Source organism: Podarcis erhardii (assembly GCF_964252035.2).
Source record: "Podarcis erhardii genome assembly, chromosome: 9".
Classification (NCBI taxonomy): domain Eukaryota; kingdom Metazoa; phylum Chordata; class Lepidosauria; order Squamata; family Lacertidae; genus Podarcis; species Podarcis erhardii.
This window is the reverse complement of record NC_138512.1, coordinates 7,981,388-8,005,891: the sequence shown is the minus strand read 5'-3', so window position 1 is coordinate 8,005,891 and position 24,504 is coordinate 7,981,388. Positions and strand designations below refer to the sequence as shown.

General features: G+C 43.9%; 1 protein-coding gene across 1 annotated transcript in view; it reads left to right on the top strand.

The window, feature by feature from the left end:
- PROM1 (prominin 1) overlaps positions 1–24,504 on the top strand; it is a 105,531-nt gene that overhangs the window by 22,509 nt on the left and 58,518 nt on the right. The window contains exon 4 of the mRNA XM_081876513.1: positions 24,060–24,118. Within this exon, the coding sequence (XP_081732639.1) occupies positions 24,060–24,118 (59 nt within the window). The remainder of the gene's footprint in view (positions 1–24,059; positions 24,119–24,504) is intronic.

Below are 24,504 nucleotides of genomic sequence, written 5' to 3'. Positions count from 1 at the left end.
GAATTTAAAAGGTTTCAAAACATACAGTGGTACCTTGGGTTACAGATGCTTCAGGTAACAGATGCTTCAGGTTACAGACTCCGCTAACCCAGAAATAGTACCTTGGGTTAAGAACTTTGCTTCAGGATGAGAACAAAAATTGCGCGGCAGCAGCAGGAGGCCCCATTAGCTAAAGTGGTGCTTCAGGTTAAGAACAGTTTCAGGTTAAGAACGGACCTCCGGAACGAATTAATTACGTAACCAGAGGTACCACTGTGTTACTGTTTCGGACTCGGATAAAAGTTATGCAACTTAGAGCAGAATTATAACAGCAAGCGGCTGAACAGTTGAAAGCTGGGGATGATTGCCTTTGTGCCAGACTCACTCTTTCAAAGGCCTTGAGCAGTGAAAAGATCTTCACCTGGTGCTGAAAAGACATGCACTGGGATCAGGTGAGCATCATGCAGGCCGTGTATATGGGGAGCAGGTGATAGTGCAGAGTACAGGCAGGTTCATGTGAGAGAAGGCAACCCCTCAGGTGCCCAGCTCTCAAGCTGCAATAGAGGATTTATTTTGTAAAAGCAAGCACCTGCCCTCTGAGTTTTTCTCAGAGATGGATGAGCCACCAATGAAGTTGTTTTAAGAACCAGCACAATCTGTTCCCACCACCAGTTTTCAGCCAGCAGCCCAGTAGCTATGTTTTGGAAGAGTTTAAGCTGCCTGTGCCCTTCTGCTTCCCAGTCGTACCTCGGAATTCGAACAGAATCTGTTCCAGAAGTCCATTTGACTTCCGAAATGTTTGACTTCCAAAGGGCGGCTCCTGATTGGCTGCAGGAAACTCCTGCAGCCAATTGGAGGCTGCGGAAGCTTCCAGAAGAACATTCAAAAAACAGAACACTCACTTTCAGTTTTTGAATGTTTGGGAGCTGAGGTGCAACTATAGTCCATCTAGGCTGCTTTATATTAAAAAAGAATCACCATTTCTGATGACAGAATTAGCAAACCCCATGAAACATATAGTTTTAACCTCAGGCTTGCATTCTGAATAAAACATTAGAAACAAGGCTCTAGAATTTTTATTCAAAATGAAGTTGGAAATGTAGGCAATGAAGAAGAACACATATTACAACTAAGCAAGATCTCTAAAACCCAATGATTCTGAGGCTTAGTGTATCATAGATATGCTAATTGCTGGTGGGAAAACTAGAGTAAAATGGCGCAAGGAGAAGCTTGCTGTTTATTGAAAGATTGGCATATGTAAATTTTACATATGCCAGAGGCAGTGTTAGCCTAAGGTGGCGCTGTGGGTTAAACCACAGAGCCTAGGACTTGCCGAATAGAAGGTCGGCGGTTTGAATCCCTGTGATGGGGTGAGCTCCCGTTGCTCGGTCCCTGCTCCTGCCAACCTAGCAGTTTGAAAGCACGTCAAAGTGCAAGTAAATAAATAGGTACTGCTCCAGCGGGTAGGTAAACAGCGTTTCCGTGTGCTGCTCTGGTTCGCCAGAAGCGGCTTAGTCATGCTGGCCACATGACCCGGAAGCTGTACGCCGGCTCCCTCGGCCAATAAGGCGAGATGAGCGCCACAACCCCAGAGTCGGTCACGACTGGACCTAATGGTCAGGGGTCCCTTTACTTTTACAGTCGCCAAAACAGAATGCCTAGTTGCCATTTTTTGTTCCAGAAATTCATTTTGATTGTGCAGATAAAATATAACCGATAGAATTCTACAGGATGTGTTGCTAGTGTGTGAAAACAGTCGAGATCCAAGGATCTCCAGGCAAAGCACCACCAGGTGATGGGGACAACAAGCGCTATCCTGGTGCTCAGGTATCTTCACTTGGTTGCAAGTGACCAATAGCCAGGTGCAAAATGCGCTTGGCGAATTTCAAATGCTGGCAGGGGACGCTCTGTACTTCAGAAACTGATCTGAAGCTTGAAGGGCTTAAACATTTGGTGGGGGGAGGGGGAGGAGAAATGGAAACTATAGTGTGTGTGTGTGTGTGTGTGTGTGTGTGTGTGTGTAAAAAAGGTTCCTTGCTTTCTGCACTTTCTGAGTAAGCATGAATAAGTTAACTTGCCATCATGACTCCTTGATATGCTAACATCTGCAGCCCAGGGCTCCTTCAGGAGGAAGAGTGAGATATATATTTTTATATAGAATAAATAAATAAAAATTGCTACCAGGCCCTGCAGTTCCTTCCAGTCTATGAGTAATCCAATTAATAATTTTGATAGCAATGAATAGGACGAGAGCCCAATAAATATTGATTCTGGACTGAAGCTTGAAAGTGCGATCTAGTGGATATTGAGCTGGCTGCTCATTCAATAAATTATGTGCTTAATGGCGCTTGGGGAGTAGCAGGAAAGAGAAGTGAATGAGACTTGGAGCTAATAAATGCTTTGATGAAAACTTTTCTTGGCATGCTTTAACATATTTCGCTCTTTTAGAGGGAACTACTGGAGTTCTCCGTGGCCTCTGCCTTTCCCTTCCCTTCCAACCAAAACCCGGATCATGTGGATTTGAGCAACATCACTTAATTGGCTAATCCATAATCTCTCTTGCCATATGTTGCTCTGTTTTTCTTTCTAAGTGTGTTAGTGACACAGAGGTATTTTTGGACTGCTTTCTAAACGAAGTCTGATGTCCAGCTGGGTTTGAGCGAAATAATGGAGGTCTATTGAACTCCCCAAAATACACCACTCTGAAAATTAAGGCGACTCAACCCTGCAAGAGGCTTGCTGCTGTATCTGTGGGCAAACCATGTCGGAGCAAGCAGGTTTCCACGGTGGCAGTGTGAAATGAGAGCAATCTGGGATTCTGCATGCATTATTTGGTTGTTAGGTGTGCCCTTCAGGCTTTTGTGCCAGACTTAGGCTGCATTCTTAACCGTGTCTACTCAGAAGTAAATCCCACTAAATTACATGGGGCTTAATCCCAGGTAGATTAGGAGATCATCATTCGTTTATCAATGTGCTGCTTTTCTAGTAATCAACAAAAGCAGTTTCCAATAAAATACAGCATGGTGAACAAAAATAAAACATTAAGAAGAAATCAGCACCAATAGTGGTGCAGCAATAAAACTGCCAGCACATATGCAAAGCTAAGCAGGGTCTGGTATGATTTCAAATTGGATGGGGCACCACATGTTGAGATTCCTGCATTGCAGAGGGTTGGACTAGATGACCCCCAAGGTCTCGTCAAACTCTACAGTTCTATGAATCTAATTATCATCAGAACTACAGCTAGAGATGGAAATGTTTGTTGGTTTCAGTTCTGTCTGTTCCTCATGTTTCCAATTTTCAGTTCTCTATATTTTGAAGCAATTTGTATTTAAAAAAAAAAAAAATCTTCATGAAAGTTGATCAGCATTTTAGTGTATTTTAGGTCCGTGTATGGATGAAGGCATGTAGCATTCTTATAAGCTACCTTGAGATAGGTTCATTTTCAGAGTTCTTCCTGATGCTTCTCAGAGTGACAGGTGCCATTGGCCCAAGGTGTTCTGAATCATGGCAGTGATGGAGCAAATGTATTTGCCTGCATGTGACCAGTTCAGTAGCCTTCCCTGTCTCCTGATTGTAGTCTCATTTGCCATGATATAGAGTTGGTACATAAGTCAATTGACCACCTAATAATAATTATTTGACCATTGCCTAATAATAATAATAATAATAATAATAATAATAATAATAATAATATCTGGGTGGCTTCCAACCGAATATTAAAAACAATACAGCATCAAACATCAAAAACTTCCCTAAAGCCTTCAGTTGTCTTTTAAAGGTAAAATAGTTGCTTATTGCCTTGACATCTGTTGGGAGGGCGTTCCACAGGGCTGGGGCCACTACTGAGAAGGCCCTCTGCCTGGTTCCCTGTAACTTCACTTGTCACAGTGAGAGAACGGCGCTGGACCTCAGTGTCCGGGCTGAACGATGGGGGTGGAGACGCTCCTTCAGCATTCCAAGAATGCCAAATTTCCTTTTATAAAATGTCATTAGCTCTCAAGGGCTGTTTTGTATGGCCCTGGGGCAGGGTCAAGCCTACCTCAGTCAGTAAAGCATAAGACTCTTAATCTCTGGGTTGTGGGTTTGAATCCCACATTGGGCAAAAGATCCTTGCATGCAGTGGGTTAGACTTGTTGGAGCACGATGCCTCTCGATGGGGACATTCGCATAAGGCATGTGAAGAAATTTCCAAAGTTTGCATTGCAACTTTGAGGGGATTTCTTAGAAGTGAGAAACTGCCAGCATGAGATGAATTGGAAATTGTCCGTAGGAACCCGGGAAGAAAAGTGTGGCATAGGGCACAGAAAAAAGACAGGAAAACATAATGTTTCTAGGTTTGTGGGGTAGGGCTTGCTGTGGATCTTTTGTGGTTGGAGAAGATTTGTGGCTTGAGAAACACTATCCAAACACAGCGACGGAGCAAGGGGAGGGCGGTCTGCCCCGGGTGTCATCCCTGAGGGGGGGGGGGTGACATTCAGCGCGCTGAGTGCCCATAACTCCCGAGCAGTCGGGGGAAGGGGGGAGCTGCACCGCTTTGCCAGCGGTGTCCCCCCCTCCCCCCTTCATTTTGACACCTGGGGGAGGCTGGGGAATTGCAGGTGGGCTGGCGGCTCACCAAATGTCCGCCATTGGCGGTTTGCTCTGCCCCCGGCTGCAAGGCATGCACACGGCTCTGTGCACCTGAGTGGCTATTCTGCACCTGGGAGGGCATCGCATCCTCCGCTCCCCTCGGGAGTGCGCCCGCCCTGGGCAGCGCGGGCTCACGCTCTGCCGCTGTCCAAACACTTTTAAGAGAATAGCATTTCAGAAAGCATGATTTAATCTTGACCTAGACCCAGTGCTTTTTTTCTTAAAAAATGTTTAGGGGTACTCTCATTTCTGTCTGAGATTCAGGAAACACCGGGAAGGGAAATGAAGCCGCCATCGAGGGTAGCAATGGAACTGACGATTCACTGTGCTAGAGAAGAAACTAGAATGTTCAATTTTTATAGTTTATTCTCCCATTAGATTCACAAAATGTTTAGGGGTATGCTTACCCTTGCGTCCCCCCAGAAAAAAAGTACAGTGGTGCCCAGCAAGACGAATGCCTCGCAAGACGAAAAACTTGCTAGACAAAAGAGTTTTCCGTTTTTGAGGTGCTTCGCAAGACGAATTTCCCTATGGGCTTGCTTCGCAAGACGAAAACGTCTTGCGAGTTCGTGCGAGTTTTTTCCCCTTTCCCCCCTTTTTCTAAGCCGCTAATAGCCGCTAAGCTGCTAAGCCACTAATAGCGCTAATCCGCTAAGCCTAATGGCCGTGCTTCGCAAGACGAAAAAACCGCAAGACGAAGAGACTCGCAGAACGAATTAATTTCGTCTTGCGAGGCACCACTGTACTGCCTAAATGTAAATCTAAACTAACATCATTAACTAGTAAAAAATAAAAATGCCTGAGGGGAATTATTTTGGAACTGGGAATATTTAAAAGGATACAAGACTGACACTGCTACCGTTTCAGAAAAACTCTTTAATAATGACTTCCATTTACACTTATGTCATTCCACCTCTTCCAGCACCCAAGTGCCAACGGAGGTAGAAGCAGAATCTCTGTGCTAAGTAAATGTTCTCTTTAGTATCCCATTGCCTCCTGAGATAACAGAGCAGTCGAGCCATACTGGAAGTGTGCCATGCTGAAAATGTACCAGCCATTTAGTGCCACATGAGTTGTATTCAGGAAGAGCCGTCCTATCTGTAACTCCAGATGATACAAAAATCATAGTTCTTGAATTTACATTCTCAAGATGAAGGATCGCAAAGCGTGGGATATCAGAGCAAAGCTGTCGCCTAAGAGTTGCTGAAATGAATGTGAGCCTTTATACTGGCAAGTTGGCTGTAAGAGTGAAAACTGGCAATCTCTGGTTCAAACCACACCATAGTGGGCCATGAACTCTCTGGAGGCTAATACATGAGCTGTGTGTATGAACCCAAGGGTTCATTGTGTCCCCGCCTCTGTCATTGATAGTGCTTTAACCTCCCTCCCCTGCCCCCCATTTTCTGAACTACGTCAGGTAAGCTCAGAAACCTTTGCTTGTTATTTGCTTCCTGTAACTTTATGCTTTGGCTGTTCTTTGGAATAATTGGGAGATATTGTATCTCTGTTAACTCACACACCCCTTGGCCAAAGATCTGAGCACAGCTGGAGAGAGTACAGTGGTGCCTCGCAAGATGAAATTAATTCGTTACGCGAGTTTTGTCTTGCGATTTTTTTCGTCTTGCGAAGCACAGACTTTGGAAAAGCTTCAAAAATCACCAAAGTCTTCAGAAACCTCAAAAAAGGCTACCACACCGCGTGCTATGAGTTGCTCCTCGAAGTGAATGCACGGTTTTAAGAAAAAGGAAACAAACTTGCAAGACAAAGGAAACAAACTTGCAAGACGTTTTCGTCTTGCGAAGTAAGCCCATAGGGAAATCCGTCTTGCGAAGCAACTCAAAAAACGAAAAACTCTTTCGTTTTGTGAGTTTTTCGTCTTTCGAGGCATTTGTCTTGCGAGGTACCACTGTATAGTGCTGGGGTGGAAGGAAAGGAGGAAAAGAGAGGCTGCAGTTGTTTGCTGGTACCACTGTGGGGTAGGAAAGGCAATTGTGTCCAGGGCAGCTGTCTCCCAGCTCCATCTGGTACGCAGGCTGAGGCCCTACCTGCCCACAGACTGTCTCTACAAAGTGGTGCATGCTCTAATTATCTCCCGCTTGGACTACTGCAATGCGCTCTACATGGAGCTACCTTTGAAGGTGACCCGGAAACTACAGTGGTACCTTGGGTTAAGAACTTAATTCATTCTGGAGGTCTGTTCTTAACCTGAAACTGTTCTTAACCTGAAGCACCACTTTAGCTAAGGGTCCTTCTGCTGCCACCGCACCGCCAGAGCACGATTTCTGTTCTCATCCTGAAGCAAAGTTCTTATCCAGAGGTAATATTTCTGGGTTAGCGGAGTCTGTAACCTGAAGCGTATGTAACCCGAGGTACCACTGTACAACTAATCCAGAATGTGGCAGCTAGACTGGTGACTGGGAGTGGCCACCAAGACCACATAACATCGGTCTTGAAAGATCTACATTGGCTCCCAGTACATTTCCGGGGGAAATTCAAAGTGTTGGTGCTGACCTTTAAAGCCCTAAATGGTCTCGACCAGTATACCTGAAGGAGCATCTTCTCCACCCCCATTGTTCTGCCCGGACACAGAGGTCCAGCTCCAAGGGCCTTCTGGTGGTTCCCTCCCTGCGAGAAGTGAGTTTACAGGGAACCAGGCAGAGGGCCTTCTCAGTAGTGGTGCCCGTCCTGTGGAACACCCTCCCATCAGATGTCAAGGAAATAAGCAACTTCCTGACTTTTAGAAGACATCTGAAGGCAGCCCTGTTTAGGGGAGTTTTTAACGTTTGATCTTTTACTGTGTTTTGGAAGCCGCCCAGATTGGCTGGGGAAACCCAGCCAGGTGGGCGGGGTATAAATAATAAATTATTATTATTATTATATTATAATTGAGGGCCCAGGTGCAATAGAAAGGGAGTGAGTTAAGGAGCTCTTGAGCAACATTCCAGCACATATTCTAGATCAGCAATGAGGAAGAGGAGGTGGGGGAAATGGTGGATGGCAAAGCAGGCAATTTGAAGCCGCCATTCAAAATTCACTAAGCACATTTTGCACCTGGCTGTTAGTCTCTTGCAACCAAGTGAAGATGCCCAGGGTCTCCCCCATCTGGAGGTGCCTGCCTGGGGATCCTTGGATCTTGATTGTTTTCACACACAAGCAACACATCCTGTAGTGTTACATTCATTATATTTTATCTGCAGAATCAGAATGTATTTCAGGAACCAAGTAGTATTGAAAAATAAGACTTTTGAGCCATCTGGCTCAGAAATGGCAACTTGGCATTCTGTTTGGGGGACTCTAACCCTGATTTAGATTCTCATACTTAACCTGTGTGAAGCAGATTTCACGAGCTGTCTGTTACTATTCTAGGCCTAATTAAATGCTGGTTTTGACATGTTTCTTTTTAATGGTTTGGGACCCCGACACAGGGGGTGTCCTTTCATTACAGCCAGTATGCCTCTGCTCTAGTAATGTTTTGTCAGCTAGGAACAGGGCCTCTACTGCTCTAGGCACCAGGTTAGGGAATTATTTCTCTATTGTGCAGAGATTTATTTAATTATGTATAGCCACCCAGGAATAAATATTCCCTGGGCCGTTTACAGAAAAAGATCCTTGTAACAGTAAACTGTAAAACAATTTTCAGCCTGGATTTAAAATGCAATACAGTGGTACCTTGGTTCTCAAACTTAATCTCTTCCGGAGGTCCATTCCAAAACCAAAGCGTTCTAGTACCAAGGCGTGCTTTCCTATAGAAAGTAATGCAACATGGATTAATCTGTTCCAGACTTTCAAAAACAACCCCTAAAACAGCAATTTAACATGGATTTTACTATCTAATGAGACCATTGATCCCTAAAATGAAAGCAATAAACAATGTACTGCAGTCATACAATCAATCAATCAGTAGCTGAACTGGGTTCCACACAGTCACAAAAACAAAACAGAAAAGCCGCAAAAACAAAAACGCTAAATAAATAGCAAAAACAGACAGACCTCAATGTAACACTCAAAACAGAAGTGTGGCACTCAAAACGGAGCATGTTCAGCTTCTGAAAAAAGTTCGCAAACTGGAACACTTACTTCCGGGTTTGCAGGGTTTGGGTTCCAAGTTGTTTGAGTACCAAAGCATTTGAGAACCAAGGTACCACTGTATAAAAGCCTGGGTGAATGAAAAGGTATTCACCTGGCACTACAAAAGACCACAGAGAAGCACCAGGTGAGGCTTTATGTGTGGAACCTATTGAATTACCTGGGTACAGTATCAGAAAAGTCTTCTCTATGGTGGTGAACCATAACAGTTCACTTGGGGTGGGGAACAGAGAACAGGCTCCCCAAAGAGGATCTCAAAGTTTGGGTGTGCATAGATGGGATGGATCATTCAGGTAACCTGGTCTCTTGCTATTAATGTAGGTTAATACCAGCACTTTAAACTGAGTCCCATTTAAAGTGCCTGGTTTTAACCATGAACCAAAAAAGTAAGCCCACTTTTTGAAAAGGCTGCAAAACTCTGAATTTCTAATCACATTTGGCTGTGTTGTTGACATGTTCTTTATTGCTTTACCTATCCTTGTGATTTAGAGGTAAGTTTTGAAATTATCTATGTTCTGTGCATGGTGCTTTGGGCATGCTTCAAAAAGCAGAGTAGAAATGTGCTTGGCTGAACAATCAGCTGTCGCTGCAAAGGTTTCTTGAATCCTACATTGTACATGTTAAATCCCCTTGGCAGTCATAATGGTGAGACTACAGTGAATTTACAGTAGTCCCATGAAACATCACCAATATTGTGTTTACTGGTCACTTAGATGCATATTTATAGCAAATGCTATCAGTGACATGCAAATTAGAAGCAATGTAGCGCTGTGGTCTAAACTACTGAGCCTCTTGGGCTGGCCAGTCAGAAGGTTGGCGGTTCGAATCCGCACAATGGGGTGAGCTCCTGTTGCTCTGTCCCAGCTCCTGCCTACCTAGCAGTTCGAAAGCATGCCAGTGCAAGTACATAAATAGGTGGTAGGAAGGTAAGTGGCGTTTCCATGCGCGCTGGTTATCGAGAAGAGAAGACTCCCTGGAAAAGACCCTGATGTTGGGAAAGATGGAGGGCAGAAGGAGAAGGGGACGACAGAGGACAAGATGGTTGGATAGTGTTCTTGAAGCTACCAACATGAGTTTGACCAAACTGCGGGAGGCAGTGGAAGACAGGAGTGCCTGGCATGCTCTGGTCCATGGGGTCATGAAGAGTCGGAAACGACTAAACAACGAAACAACAACAATTCCGTTGCACCAGAAGTGGTTTAGTCAAGCCAGGGGTCAGCAACCTTTTTCAGCCGTGGGCCAGTCCACCGTCCCTCAGACCTTGTGGGGGACCGGACTATTTTTTTGGGGGGGGGAATTAACAAATTCCCAAGCCCCACAAAATAACCCAGAGATGCATTTTAAATAAAAGGAGACATTCTACTCATGTAAAAACATGCTGGTTTCCAGACCGTCCACGGGCCGGATTGAGAAGGCGATTGGGCCGCATCCGGCCCCTGAGCCTTTGGTTGCCTACCCAAGTCAAGCAGTGTATGTTGTTTGTGCAGGCAGTTGCCGAGTGTGTGGAAAGTATGCATGTGTGTTTTCTCCCTTGACTATTGCAGCTTACTATGAGTTGAAATAATTATTTAAGAAGTGAGGCAAACTTCATCTGATTCTTAGCTTGCTTGGAATATCTTAGTGGCTTCCGCTTTGTCACTATGGAAACCAGGTGGTCTTAGAAATAAGATGATGCTCATCTGGGGTTTTTTTTCTCTTACGGTCGGATTTGGGCAGCAAGTCCTCAGTTCTACTTCATTTCCTGTAGCTGAAGTGTGAAGCATTGTTAAGGGGAGCATGTGACACGGTGAATGCTATGTTCCATATATTTTTTTCTCTGTTTAATATGTTCCCCCATAATAGAATTAAGCCTTCTAGGTCAAACACCTGCAGGATCTTAAAGTCAGCATTCAAAGGAGAATTTGCCTGTGTGCTTCAACATTAGTTGAACCTTTGCGTGTCCAGGCAGAGAATCCCCCGGCCCCAAGAGACCACCAGAAAGAATAATCACTTGTGACGTGTTATGGGATTAAAAATTGGCCACAACTTCATTAAACCTTTCAGATGTAGGGAGACCTTGGCTTAGGCATTGGGTTTGTATCCCTCCCAGTCCCCAGCCAGGGAACTGGGGCTCCTCAAGGTGAATGGGATATGGGGGGGTGCACTGCAAGACGCTTGTGTATGCAGGCAGCCCACCCCCATATCCCTGCAATGCAGGAGAGTTCATTGACAACCTTTCAGTGTATGGCTAGTGACTCCCTATTTACAAACCCCTTTAAAAGGGGACCCTGGAATCGCCGCTGTGGGTTGTGTGTGTGTGTGAGAGTCACCATTTCACCTCCCCCCCCCCCCATTTAGAGAAGATAGACTCAGGGATTGCCTTTACCTTCTTACAAACTAAATAAAAATTATTCGAGTCAACTAAGGGTGACAATTCTAATGGAGTGTTTGTTATAGTCAGTGTAGTTTACACATTAGTATTAGGCATACTGGGATGCTGGTGGCGATGTGGTCTAAACCACTGAGCCTAGGGCTTGCCGATCGGGAGGTTGGCAGTTTGAATCCCCGCGATGGGGTGAGCTCCCATTGTTCAGTCCCAGGTCCTGCCAACCTAGCAATTCGAAAGCACGTCAAAGTACAAGTAGATAAATAGGTACCACTCCGGCGGGAAGGTAAATGGCGTTAACGTGTGCTGCTCTGGTTCTCCAGAAGCGGCTTAGTCATGCCGGCCACATGACCTGTATGCTGTACGCTGGCTCCCTTGGCCAATAAAGCGAGATGAGTGCCGCAACGCCAGAGTCGGCCACGGCTGGACCTAATGATCAGGGGTCCTTTATTAGGCATACTAAAGTTTAAAAATGTTTTAATAAGACATGCATTAGAAAATATCGTTAGCCTAAGACTTTGAAGACTTATTTAAACAATCAGTATTCAACTGCTGTTGCTTCCAGCATCTTAACAAGGGACATTTTCCCTGGCTGTTCAGCATTACTGACCTAAGGGAACACAGTCATCCAATTTACAGATGATAAATATCTTGAAAGGAATGACAAATACCGAGTATGATGCAATTTTAGCATTAAGATTAAAATTCTGAAACGATACCCAACTCAGAAGATAAATCGCAGTGAAACTTAATCAGAACAAAAATACCATTTGGCATGCAGGAAAGAAGGGGCAAAAACACAGACCCCACATGCAAAGCAAGATAGTTACACTGGGGGCTGGGGGAGAGAACATATCTTCCCCAGGGGCTTTCTGTCTACACGGGTGAGATAGTAATCTCTTCACTTCATTGGAGGATACTAGGGGCCTGCCAGGAGTATTCTTAATGTTGGGGCATTGAATAGGTGAGAGTGCTCTTGACCTCAGACGTGCTTAAATTGGATATAAACGACTGGCAAAATGCATGCATGCATCCAATCCATATTCATTAAAAGTACAGTATTTTTCGCTCTATAAGACACACTTTTTCCCTCCTGAAAAGTAAGGGGAAATGTGTGTGCGTCTTATGGAGCGAATGCAGACTGCGCAGATATCCCAGAAGCCAGAACAGCAAGAGAGATCGCTGCTTTTGCTGCGCAGCGATCCCTCTTGCTGTTCTGGTTTCTGAGATAGCCGTGCGAAGCCTCTTTAGGACAGTGGGAGGAACACTCCCCCTGCACTGAAGAGGCTTTGCGTTGCTTTCACTGAAGCCAGAACAGCAAGAGGGATCGCTGCACAGCGATCCCTCTTGCTCCTCTGGCTTCTGGGATTCAGAATATTTTTTTTTTCTTGTTTTCCTCCTCCGAAAACTAGGTGCGTCTTATGGTCTGGTGCGTCTTATAGAGCGAAAAATACGGTACTTGTCAAACTTTTGTTGCCATTCCGAATGGCAAAATTTAAATGTGAACCTGCGTTGCCAGGGCAAAAATCACCAGTGTTGCTTTGGGTTATATTAATAGATATATCATATCTGAAACTTAGAATCATTGAATCATAGAATTCTGGAGTTGAAAGGGATCCCAAGGGCGCTGGAGGAGGAACTGGGGTGCGGAGGGAGCGGACTGCCTCCGGCACCACTACTCTGGTAGGGTGCTATCGTGGCGGCCCCCCTGGACACGAACCGTGCACCCCCCACTTGCCAGACGCCACGTCCCTACAGACAGTGCGTCATGCCCCCAGAATGTGCGCCATGCCCCTGCGGGCAGCGTGCCATGCCCCCAGGGCATGCACCACACCCCGCGGAGTGCCAGCTACATCCCTGCCTCCTCTCCGCCCCCGGTAGGGGAGCATGCAGCTTCGCCACTGCCCAAGGATCATCTAGTCCAACCCCCTGCAATGCAGAAATCTTTTGCCCAACGTGGGGCTTGAACTCACGACCTTGAGATGAAGAATCTCCTGTTCTACCAATGGAAATAGAAAACAAATCCAGCACGTTCAAGGTCTCACTTGAAATATATTGAGTGCAGTTTGAGATTTTTGTCCTTCTCTCTCTCTCTCTCTCTCTCTCGACATTTATATACAATAAGCTCGCAACTTGCGCACATTTAATTTGTGCACATTCAGCTTTGCGCACGTGGCAAAAAATTAAAAGTGATGAAAAGGGGGGGCAGAAAGGGGACAGGGTTCCAGGAAAATTGGCGTTAGCAATCCTACCCACCATGGAACCCAATGGGTTTTGACTATGATTTTGGGTTTAGCCATGATCCCCAGAACATAACCCTCACATAAATTACGAGCCTACTGTACCACCCTTAATCAAAAAGCTGCAAGGTGCTTTATAGAATATGTGTGTGTGTGTGTGTGTATACACACACACACACACACACACACAGTGGTACCTCAGGTTACATACGCTTCAGGTTACAGACGCTTCAGGTTACAGACTCTGCTAACCCAGAAATAGTACCTTGGGTTAAGAATTTTGCTTCAGGATGAGAACAGAAATCGCGCAGTGGCGGCAGTGGGAGGCCCCATTAGCTAAAGTAGTGCTTCAGGTTAAGAACAGTTTCAGGTTAAGAACGGACCTTCGGAACGAATTCAGTACTTAACCTGAGGTACCACTGTAATTTAAAAAAAAAAAAACACAGTTGTATCAATGGAGTTCACAATAATATGCAATGCACAGTAATACATAATACAGTCGTACCTTGGTTCCATTCTGGAAGTCCGTTCGACTCCCAGAACCGTTCGAAAACCAAGGTGCGGCTTCCGATTGACTGAAGAAGCTTCCTGCAGCCAATCGTGAGCCGTGTAAGCTGCGTGAGACATTTGGCTTCCGAAAAACGTTTGCAAACCGGAACACTCACTTCCAGATTTGCCATGTTCAGGAGCCAAAACGTCTGAGTACCAAGGCGTTCAAGAACCAAGGTCCAACTGTGTAAGATAATACGTAATGAGAAACAGTGTCATGTTACCTTAATCTTCTGTGAAATACAGGAGTCAGTTATTATATATTCATCTCAGGTACAGCTATAAAACATTATTATTATTATTTATTGAATTTATATACCGCCCTACACCCAGAGGTCTTAGGACAGTTCACAGAAAAGATCAACATAAAAACCACAATATATATAATCAAAATAAAAACAACAACCCAATAACACCCCCCCCAAAAAAACAGAGCCACATTTTAAAAGGGTATAGGATGTCAATCAGATCAACCCAAGGCCTGGTTAAAATATAATACTGCTGCAGCATTACGAAAAATAGGGGGGGGGGGAGAGAAAAACAGGCAGCAGCATAAGCAACTTCAGCAGCAGAAACCACATGCAAAATGCACATACAGTGGTGCCCAGTGGTGCCCACAAAACGTCTTGCGAGTCTTGCAAGTTTTTCCCCTTTCCCCCCCTTTTTCTAAACCGCTAAGCCACTAATAGCCACTAAGCCGCTAATAGCGCTAATCCGCTAAGGCGCTAATAGGGATGCTTCGCAAGATGAAAAAACCGCTAGATGAAGAGACTCGCGGAACGGATTATTTTCGTCTTGCAAGGCACCACTGTACCTCTCTGTATACAAGATTAGCCCTTAATCTAAGGTTACCAGATTTTTTTCCAAAGAATCCGGGGATGCTTTTTTTTTTAAGAGGAAAAAAAATTATTTTATAAAAAAGTAATATCTCTTCTGTGGTCTCCTCTGGGCCCCAGCCTGCTCTCTTGGAGCGCTAGCCGCCATGGAGTAGGCACGGGTCAGGCCTGGGCTCGGCCACGTGTCCTTGCCCTCCCGGTGTTCTCCTACCTCTCCTCAGTGGTGGCGATGTGGCAAGGTTGGGGCTCCGCTCTTTTTTCTCCTTCCTCTTTCTCTCTCTTCCTTCTCCTCTCCTCCTCCTCCCTGCATCGGCTCTGGGGTTTTTACTGGCCTTGGAGCACCACTGGGCAGTCGGCCAGGTGGCCAGACCCTCTCACTCCCAGCTCGATTTGGGTCATAGGGGGGTGTCAGCGGTTCCCCCAGTTGATGCGCCAGGCGTCCCCCGTTCCCCTGCAGCAGTGGCAGTCTCAGCAGCCCGGAGCCAGCCTGGTAGCGCAGTTGGCTCTGGCTGGCTTCAGAAGCTGCTCGCTGCCGTGGCGCCCGCCATTTTGCCTTGCCAGGAGTCCCCATATGATGTGTCTTGTGCCGTTGAACCAATCATGCAACATTCATTCCCTACTAATAAATCTACAACACTTAAAATATAAATTCGGGGACATTAAATGAAATCCAGGGACGGATTTTGTCCGGGGACAGATTTGTAAATCCAGAGACTTCCCCGGGAAACTGGGATGTCTGCTAACCATACCTTGAGCCAGCATCACCCTTGAGCCAGTGCACCAACTGGACTCATGCACCTCAACCCCGACTGGGCTAGGCGAGCTGGGTAGCACTGCCAGAGACCACCTTTCTCACAGGGACAGGTCACAGTGCTGTGGACTCACAGCTTAGAGCTGAGAGCACTGGATTCGCTTCCACAATTATACAGTCATTGCGCAGCAGCGTTTTGCAGAGTCTTGCAGAGTATAAACCACTCGGAGAGCAGCTCTGTAGAATATCTTCCTTTTATTCTATAGCTACAACTATGATACAAAACTATATACAGAGCTAAAAGATCTAAGCATACATCAATGCTATACTGAGAGTCTGCAGCTGCTCTTAGCAGCAACCTTATCTCTAGACACGATCTCTAACACTCTCTCTCCGATACACTGACTGACTGACTCTCTCACACAGATGTGGTGCTGGGCAGAATAAGTAGATAGCAGGACACGCCTCCTCCTCTCTGGAGAGTCAGCAGAGACCTCAGGAGATTCTTGGATATGGGAGGGGTGAAATCTCCTCAAATCACACCCTCCCCCCACAAAATGACAGGCGCTTCCAGTTCTCAAGGGAGCCAATTCCCATCTCCCAGTCTGTCACCTCGGGAGATCTCCACTTCCCTGCTCCTTCCCCTATTGATCTTTAACCTCTGCCCCCAATGACTTCCAGAAGGTAGGACACCAAAGGGGTGAAGTTCTTCCCCACCTGACATTGGCCGGCAGCTGGGTGGCCTGCTGCCTGAAGCATGCCTCACTGACTTCTCCCGATCCTGAACCATATGCTCAGGGTGGGTAGAGTCCAGTGGGCCCATGGCTTCAAAGCCGTTAACTGGTACTGCCCTATGTACCAAATTAAACTGTCTCAAGCTGGAGTCACACCTCTGAAGGCCAAGAAGTTCTAGCTTGAGCAAAGAGATGGACACCTCTCTGCTCTCATCAGCATGGTGATGGCATTGTTTTAAGTGGGACACAGCAGCCAAATTTCTGGGAGGCTTTGGGGTTGCCGGAAATCACTTGGGGGGCCAGATGTGGCCTGTGGGCATTGAATTGGCCACTCCTGCTTTCGGGAAAATGCAAACGTATCCAGAATAGTTCATCCCCATCTTCTTGAATGAGAGTAACCACCACACACAAGCCTCTACAGTGGTGCCCCGCAAGACGAATGCCTCGCAAGACGAAAAACTCGCTAGACGAAAGGGTTTTCCATTTTTGAGATGCTTCGCAAGACGAATTTCCCTATAGGCTTGCTTTGCAAGACGAAAACATCTTGCGAGTTCTTGCGAGTTTTTTCCCTTTCCCCCCCTTTTTCTAAGCCGCTAATCCGCTAATAGCCGCTAAGCCGCTAATAGCTGCTAATAGTGCTAATCCGCTAATCCGCTAATGGCCGTGCTTCGCAAGACGAAAAAACCGCAAGACGAAGAGACTCGCGGAACGAATTAATTTCGTCTTGCGAGGCACCACTGTATTTTGACAGAATTGAGTTTTAGTTTATCAGGAGGGTGGGGAACTGCTGAATGTATAGATTAAAAATCATTTTATGGTTCTGGAGAGAGAATCCAGGGCAATGAAAAGTGAAAAATATGCTTTTTGAAAGTTTAACCAGTTGAGACTGGGCATCCTGAGTGGCACCCTTATCTGAACTCTTGCCCTTAATCTATTGCAAATCCCTACCAAATGGTGGCTTGCAGAACGAACTTTGGATAGCCATGATAAGCAAAATATAATGATGTTGGAAACATATAGAAGTGTAAACAATATGGAGTGGCTATTTCTAAATATGTGTTGGCTGTCTTCTTCAAAATAACGCTTGAAGAAGCGGATTGTAAGGACCTTGTATTTAATGCTATACTTAATTTTAGCTAAGCAAGCCTATTGTAGAATACAGTCATACCTCAGGTTACAGACTCTTCAGGTTGTGGTTTTTTGGGTTACGGACCGCCAAAACCCGGAAGTACCGGAACAAGTTATTTCCGGGTTTCGGCTATCACGCATGCGCACAAGCGCCGAATCGCAACCCGCGTGTGCGCAGACGTGCCGCTGCGGGTTGTGAACACTGCGGGTTGCGAATGTGCATCCGGCACAGATCATGTTCGCAACCCAAGGGTCCACTGTACTGGGACAAGCTTTGTCTGTCTGTTCTCAGCTTCAGTAGCAGTGGAAAAATAACCTGGTTAATGGGGGCAGGCAGGCAGAAAAGCTTTGTCTTTCCACATAAGTGCCAGCTCTATGACACCTCACCCCCTCAAAGTATGTGGGGATGGGCAGAGCGCCCCCCCCTATCTTGGAGGAGGGACTGGGCTTCCCTCTGGTGGCAGGCCCCACTGGGCCGCCTCCTGACGCACATGACATCACACGTGTTACATCACACATATGACAAGGCACCCCTCCCAATATCGGGCAGATATTATGTCTTTCAATCAAAGTAAAATGCTGAATCATTTGAAGCAATCTCTCTCCCCCCCCCCACCCCAATTTTGTAGCTGTGCTATATTCCTTTAGTACTAGCCTGAAACATATTTGCAAGTTCCCCTTTTGTTCTGCAAATTGCTTTGATAACTTTTTATTGAAATGTGGTATATAAATATTGCATATCAATGAAGGGAGAGGCCTCATGGAAGAAATGTGGGAGGATAATAGGCTTGGATGTGTTCAAGGCCTGAGATGGTTACCCTGTGTGCAAAAACAGTTGCCCACACCCAGAGAAGTTAGCATGTTAAGAAGAGATCTGTTTTCTAATTCTCCATGTAGTAGCTTTCTACTTGCAGAGGATTATCTGCATAAAGTACTGTTCAACTCAATGTGAGCCCTCACCTGAAGTTACATTCGCAATTTAGTTGTATCATGTAAGTGAGAAAGAAGTTGGCAAAATTTAAAGTGCAGACACTCTGTTGGCTGTTTCACACGTTATATGGTTTGTCATGGAGCGTATCCTCATCAAGGAGCTGAAAGCAATCCTGATGTATCCTAATTAATCTCAAGTATCCAACAGGTTTGCCATTTTATACTCATGTTAGATATGTAAAAAGGTAAAAGACCCCTTACAATTAAGTTGTCGCGAACGACTCTGGGGTTGCGGCGCTCATCTCGCTTTACTGGCTGAGGGAGCCGACGTTTGTCTGCAGTTTTTCCGGGTTATGTGGACAGCATGACTAAGCCGCTTCTGGCAAACTAGAGCAGCGCACGGAAACACTGTTTACCTTCCCGCCAGAGCGATACCTATTTATCTACTTCACTTTGACGTGTTTTCGAACTGCTAGGTTGGCAGGAGCAGGGACCAAACAACGGGAGCTCACCCCGTCGCTGGGATTTGAACCACTGACCTTCTGATCGGCAAGCCCTAGGCTCAGTGGTTTAGACCACAGCGCCATATTAAATATATGAACTGGACCTTTTGAAATTTTCAGTTATAAAGGCAAAAGGCTCTGCAGGATTATGGGCTGTCCAGTACTCCTGATGACTTGAGGCTGTGCTGATGAGCATTCAAGGGTCTTGTTTATCCTGGACTCTTGCTTTCACAGTAGTGAGTTGTTTGAAGTTTCCAGTTCTTCCTGATAAGGTTGAGTGTGCAATTTCAGGTCCATATTTACTGGCCTACCCTTGTAAGAATGACTATGGATAGGAAATGCTTCAAACACTCTAAACCAGGGGTCAGCAAACTTTTTCAGCAGGGGTCCACTGTCCCTCAGACCTTGTGGGGGGCCGGGCTATTTTTTTTTGGGGGGGGGACAAATTCCTATGCCCCACAAATAAACCAGAAGTGCATTTTAAATAAAAGCACACATTCTACTCATGTAGGAACACCAGGCAGGCCCCACAAATAACTCAGAGATGCATTTTAAATAAAAGAAGAAGAAGAGTTTGGATTCTCCGCTTTGGAGTCTCAAAGCGGCTAAAAATCTCCTTTCCTTTCCTCCCCCACAACAAACACTCTGTGAGATGAGTGGGGCTGAGAGACTTCAAAGAAGTGACTAGCCCAAGGTCACCCAGTAGCTGCAGGTGGAGGAGCAGAGACGCGAACCCGGTTCCCCAGATTACGAGTCCACCGCTCTTAACCACTACACCACATTTTACTCATGTAAAAACACGCCGGACAGTCCGGATTTAGAAGGCGATTGGGCTGGATTAGGCCCCCGGGCCTTAGTTTGCCTACGCATGCTCTAAATAGTGCTGCCTAAATGCTAAGATGGTTGCTACTTTTAAATTTTTTTAACCCTTATTCCTAGTTTCATGTCATCCTGGCCAGTTTCCTCTGGTCCATGAGAATCAAAAGTAGAGTGCAGCTTAATGTTTCTTCCCCACCCCCAGCTTAGAAGTATCTTGGAATGGAGGATCCTGTGACGTAACCTTAAACTCCAGGGCAAGAGGGGTTTAAAAAGCTTCTTTGCTGATATAAGCCACATCCAGATGGGAGAATTTGTATACCCTGAGAAGACATTGTTTATTAGCTAAACTGTTTACCTGTCATCCCTTCCCTCAAAGCTCTTTTGGCAGTGGAATGACAAACCAATTTTTTTGTTGGTGCTTAATGTCTACAGAGATTATTGCTAAGCCCTTGCTCTTTCTTCCTATCTCTTAGTCTCTGAGCGATGTGGTGTGGCAACGCAAACCTTTTTTAATTTATTGATGTCCCAGTTCTTCTGAGTGTTCGAACACTGAGTGCAATTGTTAGTTCAGATAAAGTTTTCTTTAGCACTTCATTAAAGTGATTTACACACATGTATGCATATATGTATTCAAAAAGTATCAGTACTTCATTAGGAGCAATGTATCTGATCAGGCAGATGGCATCCTTGAAAAAGCAAGGATACCAGGAAAGCAACTGAGTAAAGAATTAATGTAATTAGTCCTTCCAGTAAGCTTTGAAAGATAAATCCCTTTTAACCTCTGTTATAAGAACATGTGCTGTGTCAAAGCCTTGGGTTATTAGTCTTTCAAAACGAGCTCCTACATCTGCTGTGGCGTAGAGCAAAAGTAATTTAGTTAATTAGTAGATATATGATGTCATCGTCCTCACAAGAAAGCCATTTTTGGTTTCCAGTTTTCCCGACAGACCTGGTTCTGACCTGGTTTGTGCACATAGCAGAATGAGATAGTAAGTAGACTGCAGGTGGAGGGTTATAATACTCTCTGTATAAACACCCTTCTAGGAGAAAAGTAGCTTAACAGGGAGACATTTTAAGAATTTTTCTCTCTGATGAGATAGTCATTTCAGAGAGTCTCTTTTCATGTTTACGGCCATTCAGAAACGTAGTCTTCTACTCATTCCAGCTCATTCCACAGGGTTTCTTCCACCTCATTCTGCTACATGTATATATCTAGCTTCTATTATTATCACCCAATCAAGTGGTCAGTATTGGCTTCTACTTTGGGGCAATGGGAAGAGCTCTTTTTAATAATAATAATAATAATAATAATAATAATAATAATAATAATTTTATTAAGTTTTCAGTTTTACATTTCAAAATAAACATTTTACAGTGACTTTCCTTCTCCTTCCATGGTTCATTTTACATATCATACATTCCTGAATATTTTACTATAACCATTCAAATCAGTTTTCCACTTTAGCATCAACCACAAATTATTTATTCTGTTGAATTTATCTTAGTGCGGCCAGCGTTTTCAGTTATATACTGTCTCCCAGCTGTATAGAGTCTCCCAGACGCTATACCAATTCTTCCTAAGAATGCGGTTCATGAAACTTTTATACATTTTAGCCTTCCCATACCAAAGACATGCATGCCAGCTGAATTTAAAATTATGACCTTCTAAATCTAAAATGTCTGCATTGTCCAATACAGTCCATTCTTTTAACCAATACAAACAAGCTGCCTCATAATGCAATTGCAAATCTGGCCTCCTTTTTCTTTTGTATCTATCAGAATTTTATATTTAATTCTTGGCTTTTTTCCCTGCCAGATGAATTTAGAAATATACTTTTTCCATTCCTTGAAGCGGTTTGAATTATTTACAATCAGGATTGATTGGAATAAAAACAGTATTTTAGGGAGTATATTCATTTAAATGGCTGAAATTCTACCTAACAGGGAGAGTTTCATTCTCCCTTATATCTGCAACTCTTTCTTAACCTTTTCCCACAATTTAATATAATTATTTTCAAATAGGTTGAGATTTCTTACTGACAGCCAAATTCCCAAATACTTAACTTTTTTGCCTATTTTTAAACCAGACATCCTTTCTAAAAAAATATTTGACTGTTCATCCATGTATTTAACCAACATTTTGTTTTAATCTGAGTTTATTTTGAAACCCACCACTTCTCCAAACCTTTTAATTTCTTCTAATGCTTTGGGAACGTTCTCCAAAGGTTGTTCCAGGGTCAACACCACAGCCCCCACAACACGTCAGCAAATGCCCTTAATTTATAGACTCTGTGTCCCACCTCAATACCTTTAATTTCCCCATTTCTCCTTATATTCTGAAGCAGTATTTCTAATGTTATAATAAACAACAGTGGAGATAAGGGACAGCCTTGTCTCATTGCTTTTTCTATTTGGCATTTGTCTGAAAGAATATTGTTTACTAATATATTTGCAGAATGATCTGTATACATTGCTTTAATTCCTGCTAGGAAAGAATTACCTATTTCCATTTTCTCTAAAACCTTAATCATAAATGACCATGAAATATTGTCAAAAGCTTTCTCCACATCTAGGAAGATTAATGTAGTCCATTTTTCTTTTTTTTATTTCCAGGTACTCTGTTAAATTGATTATATTTCTCATATTGTCTTTCATTTGTTGGCCTGGTAAAAATCCACACTGGTCTCTGTGGACTGAGTCAGTCAGTATCCTTTTCAATCTTTAAGCCAAGATTGTAGCAAATAGTTTGTAGTCACAATACAGTAATGAAATAGGTCTATAATTTTTTTCTCTTTGTTAAATCACTTTCTTGTGTGGGGATCAATTCTGTTCATGGTGTCCTTAAGTGGTTCAATAAGTGCATCCTAAAACTTTTTATAATAAATTGCAATGTCCAGCTGGCCCCGGTGCTTTTCCCATCTTCATTCGGTTTATTGCCATTTGCAATTCCAATATCTATATGGATGCATTCAAAATTTGCTGAATTTTCTTAGATGCTCAGGATATATTACAATTACCTTAATAAGAGTCCATTTTCTTAAAGTCTTCCTTTTCGCAATGATATAATGAAGTATAAAAAAATTCAAATGCTTTTCTTATCTCTTTTGGGCTAGTCAAATGCTTATCCTCATCTACAATATTATTTATGGTCCTATTAGCAAATTCAAAAAAATTCTGTTTCATTAATTCACCATATTTTTCACTCCATAAGACACACCTTTTTCCTCCTAAAAAGTAAGGGGAAATGTCTATGCATCTTATGGAGCAAATGCGTGGTCACTCGCTGGCTCCCTTTCCAGCCCCGCCTGCTTGCCCAGGCCTCCATTGTTGAATGTTCTGCAGATGGAGGCTGTTTGTTTCCCCCGTGACATGTGACTGGCTGATTAGATTATCTGTCTGGAAACTGTAGAAACGGCTCCCTTTCCTTTTCTAAAGAAGTTGCAGAACTGTGAGTTGAACCCCATAAAAACTGGATTTTTTTCCCTTTGCAAAGTAAGCTTAACAACTTTGAGCTGATCCTCAAAAAAATGGGACTTGTCCCCTTTGCAAAAGAAGCTGCACAACTGTGAGTTGATCCCCAAAAAACGGGGCTTTCCCCCTTTCCTCCTCTAAAAGCTAGGTGCATCTTATGGAGCGAAAAATACGGCACTTTTCATCTCAATCTCTTGATTAGCTGACATTGAAAATTGTGCTTGCAATAGCTAAAGAGCTCTTAATGCCATCAACAACGATAAAAGTTGGGCTGAATCTTTGTACTAGCCAAACTGTAAGGATTACTTTTGGATCAGTTGCGATGGGTATGAACTTAGTTGATTCTTCAGGTTAGTCAGCATCTAGTCACTTAGACCTGGCCTACATATGTGACAAAATGAGCTGGTAAAATCCTAAAGTGAAGTGATAAAAAGGATTGTACCATTCCAGATGTCAGGAGCTTATCATATTTTTGAATGCTCTCCAAGTAGCAAAATGCCTCCCTGCAAATAGAGACTGGCATAACAGGGAGTGAGTTGAGCCACAGTTTATCTCCATGATATTTTAATTCTTTCTTCCAGTGTATGTGTATGCACCTTGGACCAGTCACTGTCTCTTAGCATAACCTATAAATGGACTAAATAAATAATAAATAAATAATGCCTATGTATATATTTCAGAAATACGATACTCATCTCTATGGTCAGAGTGGTACAGTCCACTCTAGCACTTCATTTTCTGCTTTAAATAGGGAGTTTCTCTAGAAAGACCTCCTCCCAAATTTCGACAAAGTCCGACTGATAAAGGCTGGGTAGCACGTCCCATAAAATGCTTAGCTTTGACCTCTAAACATTTTTGCAAAACTTATTTCCCTATGTCTCCAAGTGTAAAACTGCATATGTAAACAGAGACTCTTGTATTTCATCAATAACCACCAATGATATTTGATCAGCATATTTTGTTTGAATGGTTTTTATATTTACAAAAATCTTGAGTTTGTTCTCTATAATTTGGAAGTGTTCTTGCTTTTTTTCAGATCTTATCAAAAAACTAGCACAGCAATCGTTTGGCAAAAACCCTGGTGATTATCAAAAGGTAACTCTTTCACATGTATTTATTATGGTTTGCACATGACTCTGTGTCTGTATTTGTGGAGCTGATCTTTTTAACAACAACAACAACAACAGAGCACAGTATGTTAACTTTGCCACATCTGCTTCTTGTTTATCTTTTAAATAGAAAGTTTCCAGAAGCAAGTGTGTCAAAACTGCATGATAAGGTTTCATTTTGCTTAGCTTCTGCATCAAATATTTTCCAAGAAGATTTTGGGGGATATTTTTGATCAGTGTAAATAGAAACTCTTGCTTCTTTTGCATAGGGTTTTCTGTGACCTTTCATCTGAATGGCTGATTAAGATACTGATGAGTAAAGATTTTTAGGCAAACTGAAATATATGAACACGTTAGTATTTCCCTTCGTAG